General features: G+C 36.6%; 1 protein-coding gene across 4 annotated transcripts in view; it reads right to left on the reverse strand.

Annotated features, from left to right (window-relative positions):
- Nucleotides 1-24,349, reverse strand: part of VPS13C (vacuolar protein sorting 13 homolog C) — a 205,784-nt gene that overhangs the window by 31,832 nt on the left and 149,603 nt on the right. For all 4 annotated transcript variants that reach the window (XM_064361368.1, XM_064361367.1, XM_064361370.1 and 1 more), the window contains 3 exons: nt 23,984-24,117; nt 22,258-22,384; nt 4,955-5,190 (listed from right to left, as the gene is read on the reverse strand). In XM_064361368.1, coding sequence (XP_064217438.1) covers nt 4,955-5,190; nt 22,258-22,384; nt 23,984-24,117 — 497 coding nt within the window. The remainder of the gene's footprint in view (nt 1-4,954; nt 5,191-22,257; nt 22,385-23,983; nt 24,118-24,349) is intronic.

Genomic DNA, 24,349 nt, shown 5'->3' on the forward strand with positions numbered 1-24,349 from the left:
GCTTGAAATTCATTAAAAAAACATCATCAACTCTGCAATTCTGCAACAAAAACAAATTTCCAAAGCCACTATTATTCCTTCATCAATTCTGCAACAAAAATTAATTTCCAACCACTATTATTGCTTCATCAATTCTGCAACAAAAATTAATTCCAAAGCCACTATTATTGGTGCTCAGTGATGGTGGTTGAGGGTGATTCTTTTTGTTCAAAAAAATTTTAATCCTGGCCCAGAACTCAAGACTACAACAAAAAGTTACTGATGCTAACCCATCAAACTGCTGTGTGGTAAGACAAGTCAGAAAGAACATTCAGCTTCTATTTCTGGCAAAAATTCACAAAACTAATATTGGTTAAGTCCACAAAACTGAATAAAATTTACTATCTGACACTAATGGTTTGATAACAAAAGGCAAACTAAAATTTTTCCACTAAGAACCTACTCACAAATAATAGGCTTTAAGTGCTTTACATTTTTACCAGCTATATGAATTAGTCCAACTAAGTCTTTTTCTGTTCCACACATATTTTCCCCATAATCAGTTGTATATATTCTTCAGGTTAATATGGAATTAGCATTTCCTCAGCCTGTTTAAAAATTTTCTCACCTATAGTTGTCCTAGGCACACTATTTAGGTTAACCTAGAGGTTAACCCTTTAGTCACTTCAAACTAAGCACTGACTTCTCAAATATACAACTGAGCAGTATTGGTAACATCTGTTGACTCATCAAGAGCCAAGGGAAACCACTCAATATCATTTGCCTTATTTTTTTAATTGACTATTGATGTTCTAAATGCCTTCTATTCTTTAAGCAACTGTTCCCACTGAAAGGCTGATGGCCTTAAACAAGTTCATTTTCTCTGGATACATTTCTTTAGCTGCTGCAGACACAATTCAATTAACTCACTACTGGTACAAGACTGTCCTGGCTTGGCTAATACATGAGTCACTCAGAAACTTACTTTGCTTGCAACCTTATTATTGTTTTTTTATATTTGTGAAGATATTTCTGTGATCAGATATTTTGCCTTAAACTTTCTAACTTGTCTGGCTATTGCTTCCCTGTGATTTGGAAATGTTATGGTAAGCGCTTAGTTTGGAAACTATATTGTCAACATACATTGTATTATTTCAGCACAGCTATAGTTTCATAACATAATAAAATAATGCTTTTATAATAAGAAGATAATCCACATTCCATTATGCCCTAAAAGAATAACATTTAAAGTCCATTTTTCTCTTGTTTGACATGATGGATATGTATCAGTAATATAAAAAAATGCTGGAGAACAATATGCACGAACTCAAAATACACCATTATCTGTAGTGCACTGAGCAGCAGTATCAAAGCAGCCATGTAAAAGAACAGAAATCACTGTGTCCCAATACAATATTACTGATGGGAAACAAACTGATTTTCATAATTTTCAAGTATTATATTCTTTTGATTTTTTCAACTATTTACAAATGTAAACAAAATTATTCTTAAATCAAAAACTGTACAAAAACAGGCAGTGGGCTAGTGGCTCATAGGTCAAATTTTGCTGGCACCTGAATTAGAGAATAATGCTTGTATAATATATATATTAATATAATAATAAAATACAAATCTATAATATTTTACTTTACATGGCTTGTTTATATTAGCCAATGTTAGTGTTAACAATGTCCTAACTATAAAATGTATTTAGAGGATACCAGTGAAGGCACTGAATAAAATATCTACTATAGACAATATAAATCCGACATTATTCATGATAAAAACTCTGAGACAACTTAAAGGGGAACTTCCTCAACTTGATAAAGAGCACCTACAAAAAACTTATAGCTCACATCATAGTAAGAAACCAGGTGCTTTCCCACTAAGATTAGGAACAAGGCAAGTATGCCCACTCTCAGCCATTCCTAGTTTAACATAGTGCTGTAAGTCCAAGACGTGATCAGACAAGAAAATAAAGTTAGGAATGAAGAAATAAAGTGTCTATGGCTGTCTAAACAGAAAATCCCCAAAAAATCAACCAAAAAACTCTTGTAACTAATAAGCAATTATAAAAAGATTGCAAAAATACAAGGTTAATATATGTCAACTGCTTTCTTATATGCCAGCAATAAACAATTAGAATTTAAAATAAAAACACAATACCATTTACATTAGCACCAAGGAAACGAACACTTACATATAAACAAACTCTAATACAATGTGTATGTGATCTAAATGAGGAAAACTACAAAAGTCTTTCAACAAATTATGTTGGAAAAACTGGACATCCATATGCAATAAAGCAAATCTAGACACAGAGCTTTCATCTTTCATAAAAAATAGCTCAAACTAGATTAGACTTAAATATGAGTTTGAGATCAGCCTAGGCAACATGGTGAAATTCCAGTCTACACAAAGAAATTAAAAATACTAGCCTGGCATGGTGGCATGTGTCTGTAGTCCCAGCTACTCAGGAGGCTGAGGTGGGAGGATTGCTTGAGCCCGGTTGGCAGAGGTTGCAGTGAGCAGAGATTACACCACTGCACTCCAGCCTAAGCAACCAAGTGACATTCTGTCTCAAAAATAAATAAATACATATATACATAAAAATAAATAAATATTATACACAAAATTATATAACTCCTAGAAGATAGTAGGAGAAAATCTAGGTAACTTTGGGTATAGCAAAGACTTTTTATATACAACAACAAAAGCACAATCCACGAAGGAAAAAAACTGATAAGTCTGACTCAAAACATAAAACTTCTGTTGTTAAAAACAGTTACGAGAATGAAAAGATAAGCCACAGACTGGGAAAAAATATTTGCAAAACACATATCTGATAAAAGACTGGTATTCAAAATCAGCAAAGAACTCTTAAAACTCAACATTAAGAAAATAACCTAATTTTTAAATGGGCAAAAGATTTGAACAGGTGGCTCAGGAAAGAAGATATATAGATGGCAAATAAGCATATGAACAGATCCTAACACCATATGTCATCAGAAAACTGCAAATTAAAACAATGAGATATTACTATATCCCTATTAAAATAGCTAAAATCCAAAACACTCAACATACCAAATTTTGGCAAGGATGTGGAGCAACATGAACTCTCATTCATTGCTGGTGGGAATGCAAAATGGTGCAGCCGTTTTGTAAGACAGTTTGATGTTTCTTACAAAACTAAACATATTTTCATCATATAATCCAGCAATCACACTCCTTGGCACTTACCCCCAAAAAGGTGAAAACATGTCTACACAAAAACTTGCACATGAATGTTTATAATAGCTTTATTCATAATTGTCAAAATGTGGAAGCAACCAAGATGTCCTTCAATAGTTGAATGGATAAACAAACTGGAGTAAGAGTCCATTCATACAATGGACTATTAGTAATAAAAAGAAAGGAGCTGTCAAGCCATGTAAAGAAACGAAGGAACCTTAAAAGCATACTGCTAAGTCAGAGAAGTTAATTTGAATAGGCTACATACTGTTTGATTCCAACTACATGAAATTCTGAAAAAAGAAAAACTTTGGAGACAATAAAAAGATCAGTGGTTTCCAAAGGTTTAGAAGAGGAATAGAGGGATTAACAGGAGGAAGCTGAGGGACTTTTAGAGCAGTGAAACTATCTTATATAACACTGTTAACGGTGAATACAGGTTTTTACACATTTGTCAAAACTCATACAATGTACAACACAAAGAGTCAGATGTTAGATAGGGAAGTTAGATAATGTTAGATAATAATAAAATTAGATAATAATGTAGTACCAATATTAGCTCATCACTAGTAACAAACGTATCACATGACCGCAAGATGTTAGTAATAGGAAAAACAAGAGTGTGGGTATATGAAAACTCTGTATTTTACACAGTTTTTCTCTAGACATAAGGCAGCTCAAAAAAAAGTCTGTTAAAATTATAAAACCGGTGCTTTTCCTTTGAAAGTGTAGATTTCACTGAATGTGTACCATGTCATAAAAAAGGTAATGAAGTTATTTTAGATAAATTTTTAAATGTTCTTATAAATAAAGGTAAACCTGACAAATTAGGACAGGATATACAATATTAAAGTAAAAAGAAGTTTTATCAAACAACAAAATAAAAGAAAAAATTGGACCTATATGACTAAAAATGATGTCCATGTTTAGTTTAAAAATACCATATAATACTGAAATATATAACAATGAATGTATTACCTATATACACACAAATACATTAACATTATATTAATTGTATGTATGATCTCATTTATAACCATTAGTTTGTCAGGTGTTATGCAAAGTGCATTACACAGATTATCTTTTTATATAAACTTTTATCCTTAATATTTGCTTTTATTTCCCCAAACACAGGCTTATTGATAGATCTTATCCTGGTTATATTTGGTATCATGTCAACCATTTCACCCATGAGCCTCCAAAAAACAGTAAGTCTTTCACCAAATTAAGTGTGATTTTTCAAATCATTCAAATACTTTTCTTATACAGGTATAAACAGAACTAGAGAAAATAACTGGTCTCATAACTAAAGGACCACCCATTAAAGATATGTAATTGTATCAGATGCTGCCTCCTCTACGAACCTTTTTTCCAGTTTCTGTTGGTTTCCCCCAACTCATGACGGTTTCTCCGACCTCTATTACACCAGACAAATTAGTCACTTCTACCTCTGTATTTCCAATGAGCATGTACATCCTTCTTTGTACACCCTTTCCTTTTCTCAGTATTTTTGTAATTCATTAAAAAACACAAACACATATAAGGACAACAAGGAAAGAAGCAAACCACTTTTTTCCCCACAAACTGACAATAATTATTGTGAAGACAAAGTGAATAAGTTTTACCGAATAAATATACACCATACCAAAGTCAAACCAGTTATCTTTTTACTTTCCTCAAATTGGATATTATGAACTCAATGCCTTTTAAACGTTTAGGATGTCTTATTTTCCCTCTTGCGTACCTGGTTATCCCAATATATGAAACTTCCTGCTTGCTTTCATTGTTAACCAATGAAAGCCCAAGACTGTGGAGAGACAAGGTTATTTCATAATCAGCCTGTTCCATTTCTTCTGCCTGCAGTGCTTTGGAAACCAAGGCAACATCATCGGTGAAAAGCAGAACTCTCTGGCGCCCATCTAGAAATGATACCCAGTGTATCTGTATGTTTGCATCATATGGAAACTGTCCACATTCATCCTGGGAAAAAGAAAGACTTTTCATTAAACCCACACATAGTAACTTTTTATTATATAAAGTAGAGAAAGATTAGAAAAGTTTAAGAAGCACTACTATAAACTGAAAAATTCTAACCATCAAAATGACATAAATTAAGTTATAATCTACTTTAAAACATACTCACCAATTATTTCCAAAAACTGACTAAAAGAATAGTTTTTTAATACCTTAGTCTGAATTATCTAGTGAGTGCTAAAAGGGCACAGGGCAGGATTCAAGAGGATGTTTTGGTGGCACCAATGCCGTAAGATGCTTATTTGTCTCCAAGCTGGAGAACAGAATGGTTCACAAGTTTCTTAGAAATATAACCTCAGGCCAGATATGGTGGGTCATGCCTATAATCCCAGCACTGTGGGAGGCTGAGGTGAATCACCTGAGGTCAGTAGTTCAAGACCAACCTGGCCAAAATAGTGAAACCCCATCTCTACCAAAAACACAAAAATCAGCTGGGCATGGTAACGGGCACCTATAACTCCAGCTAATCAGGAGGCTGAGGCAGGAGAATGACTTGAACCTAGGAGGTGGAGGCTGCAGTGAGCCGAGATCACGTCATTGCACTCCAGCCTGAGCAACAGGAGCAAGACTCCATCTCAAAAACAAAAAATATTAAAAGAAAAAAAAGAAATGGAACCTCAGACAAAACCAGGCTAGCTTATTTTTATGTTTTAATGATTTATAACATAGAAAATATTTACATAGGGCCGGGCGCGGTGGCTCAAGCCTGTAATCCCAGCACTTTGGGAGGCCGAGGCGGGTGGATCACAAGGTCAAGAGATCGAGACCATCCTGGTCAACATGGTGAAACCCCGTCTCTACTAATACAAAAAATTAGCTGGGCACGGTGGCGCATGTCTGTAATCCCAGCTACTCAGGAGGCTGAGGCAGGAGAATTGCCTGAACCCAGGAGGCGGAGGTTGCGGTGAGCCGAGATCGCGCCATTGCACTCCAGCCTGGGTATCAAGAGCGAAACTCCGTCTCAAAAAAAAAAAGAAAATATTTACATAAATCACACTGGTGAAGGTTACATGTAGCACTTAAACATATGAGGCTTGATTTGGTCAATGTTTTCAGAGGTTAAAATAATAAATTAATAATAAATTCTACTTCATTCAGGGCTTAACAAAAATAGAACAGCAGTTCATTTCAATAACTAGTACAAATACCTACTATGTACTCTGCATTTCATGCTTTCCAGGGGAGGAAAAAGAAAACAAAAAACAAATGAAGTTACCAAGAGCATAAGAATAGTAGAGTGTCATTCATGTTCAAAATTTACTAATACTTTTAAGGTATATTATATTATCAAAGAAGCCTGTCCAATTTTTTTACTCTAATAAGAAATCAAATTTTAATAAATACCTATTAAAGAGGTGAATTCTGTCTATGTAAACTACAAAATGTGCTATGTTTCTTAGTTCACAGTTATTACTTCAATACTCTCAGACTCTTGTTTTTCATCTATTTCTTATGTTAAAAATTAAATGAAGTGCAATAAAATATCCCTGCACAATTGTGTTTCAGTTAATTTCTAGCATTTTAAGTTTTATATGCTAATGCAATACTAGCCATTGCATGAAAGTTTATGGCTATCACTCCTTCTTTGTCATATTATCATTATCTATTTAATAATTTTGCTTTGAATTATAAGTGGTCAGAAATTAAAATCAACTGAGAGTGATATCTCCAAAACGGAAAGAGTAGAAGCGATGCAGATTCACTCTTTACCACAGAAAACCAAACATAAACTTCTAGCGCCAAGATTATCACCAGCAATATCCCAGAACTTAAAACCAAGGCTGACAATTCCTGGGACCACAGAGAAGTAAAAAGCTCCATGCAGACTGTAAGAGAAACGAACTTCTCTCCCCACAATGCCTCTCCCCAAATCCGTCTGGCATCGCATGCAGGAAATTCCTCTCAGGCTCAGAAAGCCAGCTTCCCCACCATCTTGGGCTCCCTTGCAGGAAAATCACTCCTGACTCAACCCATGGGAAGCATCACATGTGCCTCAAAAAGAAATCCCCACAAGGGCAGCTACAGACAAAGAGGGGAAGCAGGATTAAAAACTCCACTCCAAGAATTTTTGCTCTTTATTTCAGCCAAAGGAGATGCCTATTTAGAGCAGGTGTTCACCAGCACCACATTGTGGGAGGCACAGTCCATAAATCTTCAGAACAGGAACCAATGGCCAGCCTTCCCACATAGCTAGGCTATCCCCTTGGAGATGCAACCTCCTCCCCACCACTGGAGACAGTGTCAAATGTTTCTGAGAACTGACGCAAACCAGGACTTATGGCACCATTTAGTGCTGAATAGGAGGCAGTGATCTAGGATAAAGAGGGCCCATAGGCACCTGCAAAGGACCTTTAAGCAAACATACTCTGGAAAGACCAAATCAAGCCAGGGAACAAACACCAGAATAAATAAATAATCCTTCAATGTAAAGTCATAGACTCATGTCCACAAGAAACAACAGCAATCAGAGAACCATGGCCTCCCCAAATAGACAAAGCAAAGTGCCAGTGACAAGCTTGGATAAGATAGCCATGTGTGAGCTCTCAGATCAAGAATTCAAAATAGCAATTCTACGAAAGTCAGCAACTTCCAAGTAACACAGAAAAATAATTAAGAAATTTATCAGAGAAACTGAAACAGATTGAAATAATAAAATTAAACAGAAATGCTGGAACAAAGAAATAAATTTGCTGAACTGAAAAATGCATTGGAGGCTCTCAACAGCAGACTGGATCAAGTAGAGAAAATAATCAGTTAGCTCTAAGACAGGCTACTGGAAAATACACAGAGGAGAAACAGAATTTAAAAAAAACAAAGAATGTCTGCAAGATATAGAGAATAACCTCAAAAGAACAAATCTAAGAGTCACTGGTGGTCACGAGAGAGCTGAGAAAGAGCAAGGAGTAGAAAGTTAGTTAAAGAATTAATAAGAAAAAACTTTCCCTATTGGAGAAAGACAGAAATGTACAGTTAAAGGTCAGAGATCGCCAAACAGATTCAATCCAAATAAGACTATCCCAAGGCAGATAATAATCAAACTCTCAAAGGCCTAGGACAAAGAGAGAACCCTAAAAGCAGCAAAAGAAAAGCAAATAACATATAAAGAAGCTGCAATTTGTTTGGCAACTGACTTCTCAGGAAACCATGCCCTGCAGGAGGCAGTAGGACAACATATTCAAAGTGCTGAAGGGGAAGAAAAATCCTGCCAACCAAGAATATTGTATCCAACAAACCTTTCTTTCAAACATGACAGAGAGAGAGTTTTTATCAAACAGAGGCTGAAGGAATTCATTATCTTTAGACGCATCTTACTAAAAATGATAAATGGAGTACTTCAGTATGAAAGAAAAGGATGCTAAAATGAAAAAAAAAGGAGGCATAAAACTCACTCATAAAACTAAGAACACAGATAAATTCAGAATAATTTAACACCATAATTGTGGTGTGTAATCTATGCATATATCTAGAATGAAAACTAAAAGACAAATCTACCAAAAATAATTATAGCAACCTGTTAAAAAGCAATATAATAAGATATAAATTGAGATAACAGAATGTCAAGATGTATGGGGGATGGACTTAAAGTATAGTGTTGTTTAGTTTCCTTGCTTTCCTTTCTGATCAAAGTTAAGTTTTCATTTGTTTAAAATAATGTATTGTTTTTGTCTACAAGATGTTTTTTGCAAGCCTCATGGTAACCACAAAGCAAAAAGCTATAATAAATATACTAAAAATACAAATCAACAAACTAAAACATACTGTCAAAGAAAAACGACTTAAACACTAAGGAAGACAGTAAAAAAAAGATGAAAGCAAGAGTGGCATTATAAAATAATCAGAAAGGCTGGGCATAATGGCTCACAGCTGTAATCCCAGCACTTTAGGAGGCCGAGGCGGGCAGACTGTCTGAGGTCAGGAGTTCAAGACCAGTCTGGCCAACATGTTGAAACTCCACCTCTACTAAAAATACAAAAAAAAATACTTTAGCTGGCTATGGTGGTTTGTGCCTGTAATCCCAGCTACTTGGGAGGTTGAGGAAGGGGAATTGCTTGAACCAGGGAGGTGGATGTTGTAGTAAGCTGAAATCATACTACTGCACTCCAGCCGGGGTGACAGAGTGAGAAAGGAAAAGAGAAGAGGAAGAGAAGAGGAAGAAGAAGAAAGAGAAAGAGAAGAGAGAAGACAAGATGGACAGATGAGAAAGAAAGGAAAGAAGGAAGGAAGGGGAAGGAAGGGGAGGGGAAGGGAGGGGAGGGGAGGGGAGAGGAGACCTGTAACAAAATGGCAGTAGTAAGTCCTTAATTATCAATAATAACATTGAATGTAAATAGACTAAATTTTCCAATTAATAGAAATGGAGTGGCTGGATGAATAAAAAAATAAGGCCCAACTGTATGCTGTCTACCAGAAACACACTTCATCTATAAAGAAAGACATAGGGTGAAAGTGAAGGGATAGAAAAAGATATTCCACAAAAATAGAAACCAAGAATAAAAGAGTAGGAGTAGCTATACTTACATCAAATAAAACCAATTTCAAGGCTAAGATTCTAAAAAGATACAAAGTCATTATATAATGATAAAGAGGTCAATTCAGCTAAAGGATATAACAGTTGTAAATATATGTACCTAACACCAGAGCAGCCAGATATATAAAGAAAATAATAACAGATCTAAAGGAAAAGACAGACTGGAATACACTATTAACAGGGGACTTCAACACCTCCACTCTCAGTAATAGAAAGACATCCGGACCAAAAATCAACAAAGAAACACTGGAGTTAAACTACACTTTAGACTAAATGGATCTAACTGACATGTAAAGAACATTTATCCAACCACTGCAGAATAAACTTTCTTCTCAGCAGCACATGGAACATTCTCCAGGAAGACCATATGGTAGGCCACCAAACAAGTCACAAAAAATTCAAAAGGCTGAAATTATATCAAGTATCGTTCTGTCTATAATGGAATAAAACTAGAAATCAATAACAAGAGAAACTTATAAAGTATAAAAACACATTGAAATTAAATAACATCTTCCTGAACAATAAGTCAATGAAGAAGTTAAGAAGGAAATATAAAATTTTCTTCAAACAAATGAAAATGGAAACACAATATATCAAAATTTATAGGATACAGCAAAAGCAGCACTAAGAAGGAAGTTTACAGCAATAAATGCCTATATCAAAAGAACAGAAAATTTCAAATAAACAACCTAACAATACACCTTAAGGATTTAGAAAAGCAAGAATAAATCAAACCCAAAAAGAGTAGAAAGAAAAAACTAATAAAGATCAAAGCAGAAATAAATAAAATTAAGACTAAAAAATACAAAAAATCAATGAAACAAAGAGTAAGTTTTTTGAAAACATAAAATGGACAAACTTTCAGCTAGACTACAAAAAGAGAGAAGGCCTCAAATAAAATCAGACATGAATAAGGAGACATAACAATTGATACTAAGGAAATATAAAAGGATCATTAGAGACTATTTTGAACAACTATCTGCCAACAAATTGGAAAACAGAGAAGAAAGAGATAAATTTCTAGACACATACAGTCTACTAATAATGAACCCTGAAGAAACAGAAAACCTAAATGGAAAACGTCAAGTTAAGTGAAATAAGCCAGGAGCAGACAGTTAAACACTGCACATTCTCACTTATATGTGGTAGCTAAAAAACAGCTGGTCTCATAAAGTAAAAATTAGAATAGTGGATACTAGAGGCTGGGAAGGATAGGCAGAAGTGGGGATTGGGAAAGTTTTTTTAAAGGATACAAAATTACAGCAAGATAGAAGCAATCAGTTCTAGTGTTCTATAGTATTGTAGGATGACTATAGTAAACAATAATATTATTACTGTTACATATATAACTAGAAAAAGGATACTGAATGTTCCCAACACAAAGAAATGATAAATGTTTCTTCAAATGTTTGAATGTTCCCAACACAAAGAAATGAGAAAGAGACACAAATACATTAAGTACTCTGATCTGATCATTATGTACCCCATAAGTATGTACAATTATGTGTCAATTTTTAAAAATGATTTTAAAAGAAACACAAAGCTTGAGCAGACCAATTACAAGTAACAAGATCAAAGCAGTAACAAAAAGTCTTCCATCAAAGGAAAGCCCAGGAACTGATGGCTTCACTGTTGAATTCTACCAAACACTTTAAAAATGAACTTATGGCCAGGCGCAGTGCTGTGGCTCACGTCTATAATCCCAGCACTTTGGAAGGTGCTGGGATTTGTGGGTGGATAATGAGGTCAGGAGATCTAGACCATCCTGGCCAACAAGGTGAAACCCTTTCTCTACTAAAATAGAAAAAACTAGCTGGGTGTGGTGGCGCATGCTTGTAGTCCCAGCTACTTGGGAGACTGTGGCAGGGGAATCACTTGAACCTGGGAGGCAGTGGTTGCAGTGAGCAGAGATTGTGCCACTGCACTCCAGCCTGGCAACAGAGCAAGACTCCATCTCCAGAAAAAAAAAAAAAAATGAATTTAGAACCATTCTACTTAAACTCTTCGAAAAAAACTGAAGAGAGGGGAATACTTCAAACTGATTTTACAAGGCCAGCATTATGCTGTCACTAAAACCAGACAGATATAACAACTACAATCCTCAACAAAACACTAGTAAACTGAATGCAATAACACATTAAAAAGATCAATCATGATCAAGTGAGATTCATGATAGGGATACAAGGATGGATCAACATATGCAAATTAATGATACATGACATTAACAGAATCAAGGACAAAAACCATCAACAGATGCCAAAAAAGCATTTGACAAAATTTGATATTGTTTTATGACAAAAGCTCTCAACAAACTAGGTACAGAAGGAACATACCTCAAAATTATAAAGGCTGTATGTTACAAACCCACAGCTAATATCATACTGAAGAGGAAAAAATTGAAAGCCTTTCCTCTAAGATCTAGAACAAAAAAGGGCATGCAAATTTGAGGGAAAAAAAAAGTCAAATTATCCTTGCTCACAAACAACGTATTTAGAAAAACCTAAAAGACTCTACACACATAATTAAAAAAAAAAAAAAACCAACCTATTAAAACAGATAAATTTGGTAAAGTTGCACAATACAAAATCAATATATAAAAATCAAATAGCCAAGCACAGTAGCTCATGCCTGTAATCCCAGCACTTTCAGAGGCCAAGGTGGGTGGATCACTCGACCTCAGGAATTTGAGACCAGCCTGGGCAACATGGCAAAACTCCATCTCTCCAAAAATAAAAATAAAAGCCAGGATTGGTGGTATACACCTGTAGTCCCTGATACTCGAGAGACTCAGGTGGGAGAATTCTTGAGCCTGGGAGGTTGAGGCTGCAGTGAACCATGATCACACCACTGCACTCCAGCCCAGGTGACAGAGCAAGACCCTGTCTCCAAAAAAAAATCAATTGCATAGCTCTATGCCAACAAAAAACAAACTAAAAAAGAAATCAAGAAAGCAATCCCATTTACAACAGCTACAAGAAATATAGAACACCTAGGAATAAGATTTAATCAAACTGGATAAAGCTATGAAACACTAATGAAAGAAATGAAAGAAGACATCAAAAAATGAAAAGATATCCCTTATTCATGGTTTATAAGAATTTAATATTGTTAAAATGTCTCTACTACCCAAAGCGATCTATAAGACCAATGCAATCCATATCAAAATATCAATGATATTCTTCACAGAAATAGAAAAAAACCTAAAATTCATATGGAACCACATAAGACCCCAAATAGCCAAAGTAATTCTGAGCAAAAAGAATAAAGCTGGACACATCATACTAATTGACCTCAAAATATACCAAAGTCATAGTAACCAAAACACTGTGAAACTGGCATAAAAACAGACCAATAAAACAGAATAGAGAACCTGGAAATAAATGCATGCATTTATAGCCAACTCATCTTCAACAAGGTGACAAGAGGATATACTGGGAAAAGACAGTGTCTTCAATAAATGCAGCTGGGAAAACTGGATAACCATATAATGCAGAAGAATTAAACTAGACTCCTACCTCTTACATATACAAAAATAAAACTGAAATAAAGACTTAAATTTAAGACCTGATACCACAAAAAAAATACTTATTAACACTGGAGAAATGCTTTGGGACATTGGTCTAGGCAAAGACTCTTTGAATAAGACCTCAAAAGCGTGATCAACAGAAGTAAAAACAAACATACGGGATTATATTAACCTAAAAGGCTGCAGAGCAAAGGAAGCAATCAACAGTAGAGACAACACAAAGAAAGAGAGAAATTATTAGTAAACTATCTGTCTACTAAGAGATTAATAATCAGAAAATACAAGGAACTCAAAACACTCACCAAACTTGTGCTGGTGGGAATGTAAAGTAGTAGAGCTACATGGAAAACAGTAAGAAGTTTTCTCAAAAAACTAAAAATAGAATCATAATCCAGCAATTCCACTGCTTGGTATACATCCCAATGAAAGGAAATCAGGATATCAAAGAGATATCTGTGGTCACGTATTTATTGCAGCACTCCACAAATATGGAACCAACCTAAATGTCCATCAATAGATGAATGGATAAAGAAAATGTACTACATATACAGAACAAAATATTATTCAGTCATAAAAATGATGGCGATCCTGTCATTTGCAGCAACTGGACAGGACTGGAGGTCATTATGTTAAGTGAAGTCAGTCAGGTACAGAGAGACAAATATCACATGTTCTCACGCATATGTGGGAGCTAAAGAAAGTGGATTTTATTTTATAGAGGGTTGTTACTGGTTACCAAAGGATGAGAAGGGGATGGGAGGGAATAAGAGAGGTTAATGAGTACAAAAATATAGTCAGAAGGAATAAGATCTTGTGTTAGCTAATACAGGATTATTATAGTTAACAATAATGTATTCTATACATCAAAATAGATAGAAGAGAAGATTTGGAATGTTACCAATATAAAGAGAAATTTTTGAGGTGATAGATATGCCAATTACTCCAACTTTTTATTGCACATTTTATGTATCAAAATATCACATGTATCCCCCAAAATGTACAACTACTGTATATAAATTTTTAAAAAGAAAGAAATTGCTACTGGATCCAAGATGGCCGCTTAGGAGGAACTCGGGAATGCAGCTCCGAGAGAAAGCACAGAGGGTGAGTGGACGCCGTATTTCCAGGCTGATTTTTACTGCCCACAGACCAGGAGATTCACACGCAGAGAAGCCACACGGGTCGCCAGCGCCGCTGGCGCCGCTAGCGCCGCTGGCTTGAACGGCGCAGCCGCTGGGCCGGCACCCTGAGGCAACGGCTCACTGTACAAAGTGAGAGAGTCTGAGTCCCCTATAAGCCAGCAAGGGGAGCTGAAACGGGGAGCCAGGCCAGCGCCACGAATCTCAGAGCCGCGGCTTTAGCCAACGCAGCGGCTCCGGAGGCAGATCAGATGAGACGGTGTCCCCTCTTACCCAGCAAGAAGACCTGAAACACAACTGAAACCAGGACGGTCCAGCTCTGTGGAGGAGGGGCGTTCTCCATAGGCACCCTGCTGCTCTCTACCAAGGCAATCCGCCACTACAGAGACTCCATCACTACAGGGGCGGGCCAACATATCGGAAGCAGTTCTAACTACACCCAGAAGTTCACACGGAAGCTGGGTGGAGCCCACAGCAGCTTAGCGAAGCCTCTGCAACCTGAGTGTGACTAAGCTGCCACCTTGTGGGCAGGGAAAACAGCAACCGCACAGGGGAACATCATAAAACCGTAACTCCCTGGGACAGAACACCTGGGGGGAAGAGCAGGGGGTTTATGAGTTCTGCCACAGCAGACTTAAAATTACCAAAATCAGAAAGACAACAACTACAAAGTCAACAGGTGGATAAATCCACAAAGATGGGAAGAAACCAGCGCAAAAAGGATGAAAACACCCAAAACCAGAACACTTCTCCTCCTACAAGGGATCACAACTCCTCACCAGCAAGGGAACAAGACTGGATGGAGAATGAGTGTGATGAAATGACAGAATCAGCTTTCAGAAAGTGGATAATAAGAAACTTCCGTGAGCTAAAAGAACATGTTCTAACCCAATGCAAAGAAACTAAGAACCTTGAAAAAAGACTTGACGAAATGCTAACAAGAATGGACAACTTAGAGAGGAATATGAGCGAATTGATGGAGCTGAAAAACACAACACGAGAACTTCATGAAGCATGCACAAGTTTCAACAGCCGAATTGACCAAGCAGAAGAAAGGATATCAGAGGTCGAAGATCAACTCAATGAAATAAAACGAGAAGGCAAGATTAGAGAAAACAGGGTAAAAAGGAATGAACAAAGTCAACAAGAAATATGGGACTATGTGAAAAGACCTAATCTACGTTTGATAGGTGTACCTGAATGTGACGAAGAGAATGCATCCAAGCTGGAAAATACTCTTCAGGATATTATCCAGGAAAACTTCCCCAACCTAACAAGGCAGGCCGAGATTCAAGTCCAGGAAATACAGAGAACACCACAAAGATACTCCTCTAGAAGAGCAACCCCAAGACACATAATCATCAGATTCACCAGGGTTGAAATGAAGGAGGAAATACTAAGGGCAGCCAGAGAGAAAGGTCGGGTTACCCAAAAAGGGAAGCCCATCAGACTCACAGCAGATCTCTCAGCAGAAACCCTACAGGCCAGAAGAGAGTGGGGGCCGATATTCAACATCCTTAAGGAAAAGAACTTTCAACCCAGAATTTCGTATCCAGCCAAACTAAGCTTCATAAGTGAAGGAAAAATAAAATCCTTTGTGAACAAGCAAGAACTCAGAGAGTTCATCACCACCAGACCAGCTCTACAAGAGCTCCTGAAGGAGGCACTACACATAGAAAAGAACAACCAGTACCAGCCACTCCAAAAACACACGAAAAGGTAAAGAGCATCAACACAATGAAGAATCTGCATCAACCAAAGGGCAAAACAGCCACCTAGCACCAAAATGACAGGATTGAATTCACACATAACAATATTAACCCTAAATGTAAACGGACTAAATGCCCCAATCAAAAGACACAGACTGGCAAATTGGATAAAAAGCCAAAACCCATCAGTGTGCTGTATCCAGGAAACCCATCTCGCATGCAAGGATACACAAAGGCTCAAAATAAAGGGATGGAGGAAGATTTACCAAGCAAATGGAGAGCAAAAAAAAGCAGGAGTTGCAATTCTCATCTCTGATAAAATAGACTTTAAAGCAACAAAGATCAAAAGAGACAAAGAAGGACATTACATAATGGTAAAAGGATCAATGCAGCAAGAAGAGCTAACGATCCTAAATATATATGCACCTAATACAGGAGCACCCAGATACATAAGGCAAGTTCTTAAAGACTTACAAAGAGACTTAGACTCCCACACAATAATAGTGGGAGACTTCAACACACCATTGTCAATATTAGACAGATCAACGAGGCAGAAAATTAACAAGGATATCCAGGACTTGAACTCAGACCTGGAACAAGCAAACCTAATAGACATTTACAGAACTCTCCACCCCAAATCCACAGAATATACATTCTTCTCAGCACCACATCACACCTACTCTAAAATTGACCACATAATTGGAAGTAAATCACTCCTCAGCAAATGCAAAAGAACGGAAACCATAACAAACAGTCTCTCAGACCACAGTGCAATCAAGTTAGAATTCAGAATTCAGAAACCAACCCAGAACCGCACAGCCTCATGGAAAATGAACAACTTTCTCCTGAATGTTGACTGGATAAACAATGAAATGAAGGCAGAAATAAAGACGTTCTTCGAAACCAACGAGAATGAAGACACCACATACCAGAATCTCTGGGACACATTTAAAGCAGTCCCTAGAGGAAAATATATAGCAATAAGTGCCCACATGAGAAGAAAGGAGAGATCTAAAATTGACACCCTATCGTCAAAATTGAAAGAGCTAGAGGAGCAAGATCAAAAAAACTCAAAACCTAGCAGAAGACAAGAAATAACTAAGATCAAAGCAGAATTGAAGGAGATAGAGACACGAAAAACCCTTCAAAAAATCAATAAATCCAGAAGCTGGTTTTTTGAAAAGATCAACAAAATAGACCACTAGCCAGACTAATAAAAAAGAAAAGAGAGAATAATCAAATAGATGCAATAAAAAATGACAAAGGGGATATCACCACAGATTCCACAGAAATTCAAACCATCATCAGAGATTATTACAAACAACTCTATGCACATAAATTAGAAAACCTGGAGGAAATGGATAAATTCCTGGACAGCTGCCTCCTGCCAAGCCTAAACCAGGAAGAAGTCGAAACCCTGAATAGACCAATAACAAGGTCTGAAGTCGAGGCAGCAATTAAGAGCCTACCACCCAAAAAAAGCCCAGGTCCAGATGGGTTCACAGCCGAATTCTACCAGACATACAAAGAGGAACTGATACCATTCATACTGAAACTATTCCAAATAATCCAAAAAGAGGGAATCCTTCCCAAATCATTTTATGAGACCAACATCATCCTAATACCAAAACCTGGCAGAGACTCAACAAGAAAAGAAAACTACAGGCCAATATCCATGATGAACATAGATGCAAAAATCTTCAATAAAATAATGGCAAGCCGATTACAACAGCACATCAAAAAGCTTATCCACCATGATCAAGTAGGATTCATCCCGGGGATGCAAGGCTGGTTCAATATACGCAAGTCTATAAATGTAATTCACCACATAAACAGAACCAAAGACAAAAACCACATGATTATCTCAATTGATGCAGAGAAGGCCTTCGACAAAATTCAACAGCCCTTTATGCTAAAAACCCTCAATAAACTAGGTATCGATGGAACGTATCTCAAAATAATAAAAGCTATTTACGACAAACCGACAGCCAATATCATACTGAACGGGCAAAAACTGGAAGCATTCCCTTTGAAATCTGGCACTAGACAAGGATGCCCTCTCTCACCACTCCTATTCAATATAGTACTGGAAGTTCTAGCCAGAGCAATCAGGCAAGAAAAAGAAATAAAGGGTATTCAATTAGGAAAGGAGGAAGTCAAATTGTCTCTATTTGCAGACGACATGATTGTATATCTAGAAGACCCCCTCATCTCAGCCCAAAAGCTCCTGAAACTGATAAGCAACTTCAGCAAAGTCTCAGGATACAAAATCAATGTGCAAAAATCACAAGCGTTCCTATACACCAATAACAGACTTAAAGAGAGCCAAATCAAGAACGAACTGCCATTCACAATTGCTACAAAGAGAATAAAATACCTAGGAATACAACTAACAAGGAATGTAAAGGACCTCTTCAAGGAGAACTACAAATCACTGCTCAACGAAATAAGAGAGGACACAAACAGATGGAGAAACATTCCATGTTCATGGTTAGGAAGAATTAATATCGTGAAAATGGCCATACTGCCCAAAGTAATATACAGATTCAATGCTATCCCCATCAAGCTACCAATGACCTTCTTCACAGAACTGGAAAAAACCACCTTAAACTTCATATGGAACCAAAAGAGAGCCCGCATAGCCAAGTCAATTCTAAGCAAAAAGAACAAAGCAGGAGGCATCACACTACCAGACATCAAACTCTACTACAAGGCTACAGTAATCAAAACAGCATGGTACTGGTACCAAAACAGAGATATAGACCAATGGAACAGAACAGAGGCGTCGGAGGCAACACAACATATCTACAACCACCTGATCTTTGACAAACCTGATAAAAACAAGCAATGGGGAAAGGATTCCATGTTCAATAAGTGGTGTTGGGAAAACTGGCTAGCCATATGCAGAAAGCAGAAACTGGACCCCTTCCTGACACCTTACACTAAAATTGACTCCAGATGGATTAAAGACTTAAACATAAGACCTAACACCATAAAAACACTAGAAGGAAACCTAGGCAAAACCATTCAGGACATAGGCGTAGGCAAGGACTTCATGACCAAAACACCAAAAGCATTGGCAACAAAAGCCAAAATAGACAAATGGGACCTAATCAAACTCCACAGCTTCTGCACAGCAAAAGAAACAGTCAATAGAGTGAATCGGCAACCAACAGAATGGGAAAAAATTTTTGTAGCCTACCCATCTGACAAAGGGCTGATATCCAGAATTTACAACGAGCTAAAAAAGATTTATGAGAAAAAAACAAACAAGCCCATTCAAAAGTGGGCGAAGGACATGAACAGATACTTTACAAAAGAAGACATACATGAGGCCAACAAGCATATGAAAAAATGCTCATCATCACTGGCCATTAGAGAAATGCAAATCAAAACTACATTGAGATACCATCTCACACCAGTTAGAATGGCAATCATTAAAAAATCTGGAGACAACAGATGCTGGAGAGGATGTGGAGAAATAGGAACACTTTTACACTGTTGGTGGGAGTGTAAATTAGTTCAACCATTGTGGAAAACAGTGTGGCGATTCCTCAAGGACCTAGAAATAGAAATTCCATTTGACCCAGCAATCCCATTACTGGGCATATATCCAAAGGATTATAAATCGTTCTACTATAAGGACACATGCACACGAATGTTCATAGCAGCACAGTTTACAATAGCAAAGACCTGGAACCAACCCAAATGCCCATCGATGATAGACTGGACAGGAAAAATGTGGCACATATACACCATGGAATATTATGCAGCCATTAAAAACGAGGAGTTCGCGTCCTTTGTAGGGACATGGATGAACCTGGAAACCATCATTCTCAGCAAACTGACACAAGAACACAAAATCAAACACCACATGTTCTCACTCATAGGCGGGTGTTGAACAAGGAGAACACATGGACACAGGGAGGGGAGCACTATACATGGGGGTCTATTGTGGGGGAGTGGGGGGGTGGGGAATTGGGGATGGATAGCATGGGGAGAAATGCCAGATATGGGTGAAGGGGAGGAAGGCAGCAAATCACACTGCCACTTATGCACCTAAGCAACAACCTTGCATGTTTTTCACATGTACCCCAAAACCTAAAATGCAATAAAAATAAAAATAAAAAAAAAATAAAAAAAAAAAAGAAAGAAATTAAAATCACAACTTTGCTTTCTTTTTACTTCCATTTGCTTATTAAATCTTTACCATCTCTCTTCATGGTTATAATTTTCTGTTAGCTTGGCTGAAAACAGAACTCTTATAAACAATTTAGAGTTAAATCTTATTTTTTAATTTAATCTGAATGTTTTGTCTTTTAATAGAATTTAAATCATTTCTATTTACTGACGTAACTGATAGGAAGCATGGTCTAGTAGAAAAGTTCACAGACTTAAGTCATACAGCCCTGGTTTTGAATTCCAACCAGCAGTTCAATGTTCCTATCATAAGAATTAGTGATAATATATAAAAAGCATTAATATATGATATGTCCTCAATAAAATGTATCTGTCATTTATTATATACTTTCTTAGGTTTCATTCTTTTACTATAAGGGCAAAGTTTTATTTATTTTCATTTTCTCATTGCTTTGAAATTCCTTTCTCACTGATTTGAGTTCAACTAATTGATAGCTTTTTAAAAAAGATATATCTTAAATCTATCATTTCTCTAACTAAAATTTAGGATTAAATGGGATATATACAGCTTTCCCTCTCCCTTTACACTTTAGTTTGCTGTCTTTGTCTTTTACTTCACCTTGCTTTCTCTTATTTCATAGTTGTCATGTCTTTATAACCTAGTTGAGGATGCCAGGCATACATTTTGAAATGTTTCTTCTGGTCCTGTAATAAAAAATTTTTCAGAGGCATAACTATCCTCTGAATCAACAGGATAATGCTACCTTTTTCTAATGACGTATTTTTTTCACAAAGCCCATGTTGAGTTTTTTTCTGTTTATCATACTTAAATGAGGAAAGATCTGTGTAAATCTAGTATTGGCCAACAATGTATGATTTTCTTTAAACTTCCCTGTCATGTCCACTTGGCCTGGGGCAGAACTCCCTTCTTTGACCAAGTGAGTGGAAAAGGACAGGAACAATTTCCTTGCTTATAACTCAATTTTCAATATCTGACAGATTATCTGCTGACTGAGGTGGAATCACCCTCTCTTCCTACTGTCTTGTTCTCCAACACCAAATAGAAAAGAAACATTAAAAACTGAAATCCCTGATCATGCTGTTAACAGAATTCTTCCTGGATCTGCTTCTATACACAGGCCTTTAAATTCTCCAGAATGTCATTGCCACCTTCTCTCTAGTATCTATATGCTACTTACTGGGAGCTACGGTTGCTAAGTAGTATTAAATGTGAGGAGAGAAGAAATGAAGATAATTCAATCACTGCTGGCCAATTACCATTGTAAAGCAAAAGTCAAGATAGCCTTTTAACGGCTGGCGGTATTGGACAATGAACAGTGGACAATGACACTATTTAAACTCTTTCATCATGGAATATATTCATACAGAAACTAAATGATCTGCTACTAATGCAGGAGCAATTCCTATATCAGATGGGAGGCTGGTAAATTCTTAGGGCCCTTTCAGAGGCTGAGAGTATAAAAAATAACATATTTAATCAATTCAACTCCCTAAATATTGTTTCAATAAATATTTCACTAAATTTCTTACATGGGGCAATTTGCCAACTCCATTAATTAACAAAATATATAGCTGTGTTTAGGAAGACATGTTTTAAAAACTCATAGCCAAAGGTGGCATAGATATGTTCAAAATAAAGTTGTTTTTAACTTAGTCTTACAATTCCTTCCTTTTAAAATAGGTAAATAAAAAGGGTGCTTTAGTGGTCGTTACTAGGGCAAGATAAAGCAGGTCTATTTTATAAACTATAAATAAATTGTTTAGATTGATCTAGGATAATATATTGGTTAGAACTACAGTATTCGCCATCCAAAGTCCAAACGCTGCTTATTCTGGAAATACTTCCAATTCATTTTTAGTTCAGTTAGGACAAGGAGTCAGTGAAGACAGCTTCTCTACTTTCTTCACTGTCAGGTAACTCATATAGCACTCATTCACATCAAATGATACCTTTAATAGATCATGTTCCCCAACATTTGCTGCATATGTCCATGTAAGTTTTCTGGTACCAGTAGGATCCGCCCAGGCAAAAAGTCGAGCTTGTCTTGGCAGCAAGACCATTTCTTCTGGTGACCCACTAAAACACAATGGACAGAGAGAAGATGAGATTATCTTGGAGTTAAAAAACCCAAACCTGTAGTTTACTGAGGAGGGGATTAGCACAAGAGTCCTCTGAAATTACTTTGGTTAATAAAATACAACTCTACCTAAAAACAAGTACCCCAAAATGTCTAATAAACTAATAGTTTTTAAGCTTGGGGAAACAGAATATTGCCATTTCTGAGGCTTCAGGGCACCTGCAATTGATCCAAGTGGAATCATACCAATGGAATTCATTAAGGTAAACAGATTGGCAGATCAAAGTCCACCTGTAGAAATGGTTGTGAACAATAAATATCTTCAGTAGCAGAAGAACTTCACTCAGTGCTTAAATTTAAACTTTTTTTTTTTTTTTAAGAGACAGGGTCTCCCTATGTTTCCCAGGCTGGAGTGCAGTGGCCATTCAGAGGTAAGATCATATTACACCACAGCCTCAAATTCCTGGGCTCATGAGATCCTCCTACCCAAGCCTCTCAAGTAGCTGTGACTATCGGTATGCACTACCATGACCAGCTAAGCTTTTAAATCAAATACAATACTTCAGATGTATTACGGGTCATAACAACCAAAAAAAATTATGTCCATACCATTACTATGCAAATTGTGGTCTGTAAGCAAGCAGCGTAAGGATTACCTGGGGACTTGTGGAAAATGCAAAGTCCTGGGCCCCATCCAAAATTTACTAAATAAAAATCTGCATCTGACCAAGATTCTCAGGAGATTTTAAAATTGACGATTAAAGTTTAAGAAGTATTTGTCCATTTAATGCAAAAAATATTCCAGAGAACCGGGAGAAAAAAGTAATCCAACTAGGTTTTAATCCTAATACGTACTTTTAAATCTCTCACTGGATTCACTCCATTAGAATTAAGACTAGGGAAATCTTTAAGGAATTTACATATATATATATATTTATATAAGTATATATGTGTATAAATATATATACATATATTAATATAAATATATATAATTTTATAAATAAAATTATTTTTAAGGGCTTAAATTCTCTACCATTAAATAACGGCATCATCCAAACCAAATGACAGCAAATGCAAGAATAACGAAATTCCTATCAGCCAATGCTACACATTCAACACCACTATCTACTCATCGTCTCCTCATGTAACCTTCTACTACCTCTACCCAAAAAGACTAGATGTAGATTTATAGGAAGAAGTTCACTGAGCACTACCAGATTACAGAGGAAAGGTAATACTTAAACAGGTTCACTCCTTTACCTGCCATTCTGATATCTTAAAAGCTTTAAAAGTCCAAGCATTTTTCTGGAAATTTGGTGTCAAAACTTATTTGGCAGCAAAACCTGACCTGAATTGATATGAAACTATTAATAGTTTCTATTTATCCTATTTCATGTGAATATTCATCATTTTTGCTGCAGAAATATTAACGTGTTTACAGAGTGTTATCTCAAAACATGCTAAGGGTATTCAAACACCATGTGTTCCATATCACCTTTCTAAAATCTAAAAACATTTTGAACATGAAACCAAAGTGTTTCCCAGAAGTTACTGTGGACCAATATAAGTATTTCCCATTTACCCCTTTTTTCTCATACCTCTGTTTGTATGTGAGGATGTCCCATGGTGTATGGTTCATTATCAAGGCAGGTGCAGATCCCTCATGGTAATCAGAAAAAGTTATGACAGTTGAATGTTCAGCAGTGTTTATATCCACCAAGATACCCCCATCCTATTGTAGGAAAAAAAATGTATGTTTGATAAATTGGTTTAATCTACACTCACACATGGAAATTTCAATTATTATGTAAAATACAAAAGCTTTGTTTTCTTTTCTTTTCTTTTTATTTCTGAGACAGAATCTCGCTCTGTCACCCAGCCTGCAGTACAGTGTCGAGAACTCGGGTCACTGCAACCTCCATCTCCTGGGTTCAAGCAACTGTCGTTCCCCAGCCTCCCGAGTA

Source organism: Aotus nancymaae, unplaced genomic scaffold, assembly GCF_030222135.1.
Source record: "Aotus nancymaae isolate 86718 unplaced genomic scaffold, 86718_ANA_hifiasm-v0.15.2.pri h1tg000041l, whole genome shotgun sequence".
Classification (NCBI taxonomy): Eukaryota; Metazoa; Chordata; class Mammalia; order Primates; family Aotidae; genus Aotus; species Aotus nancymaae.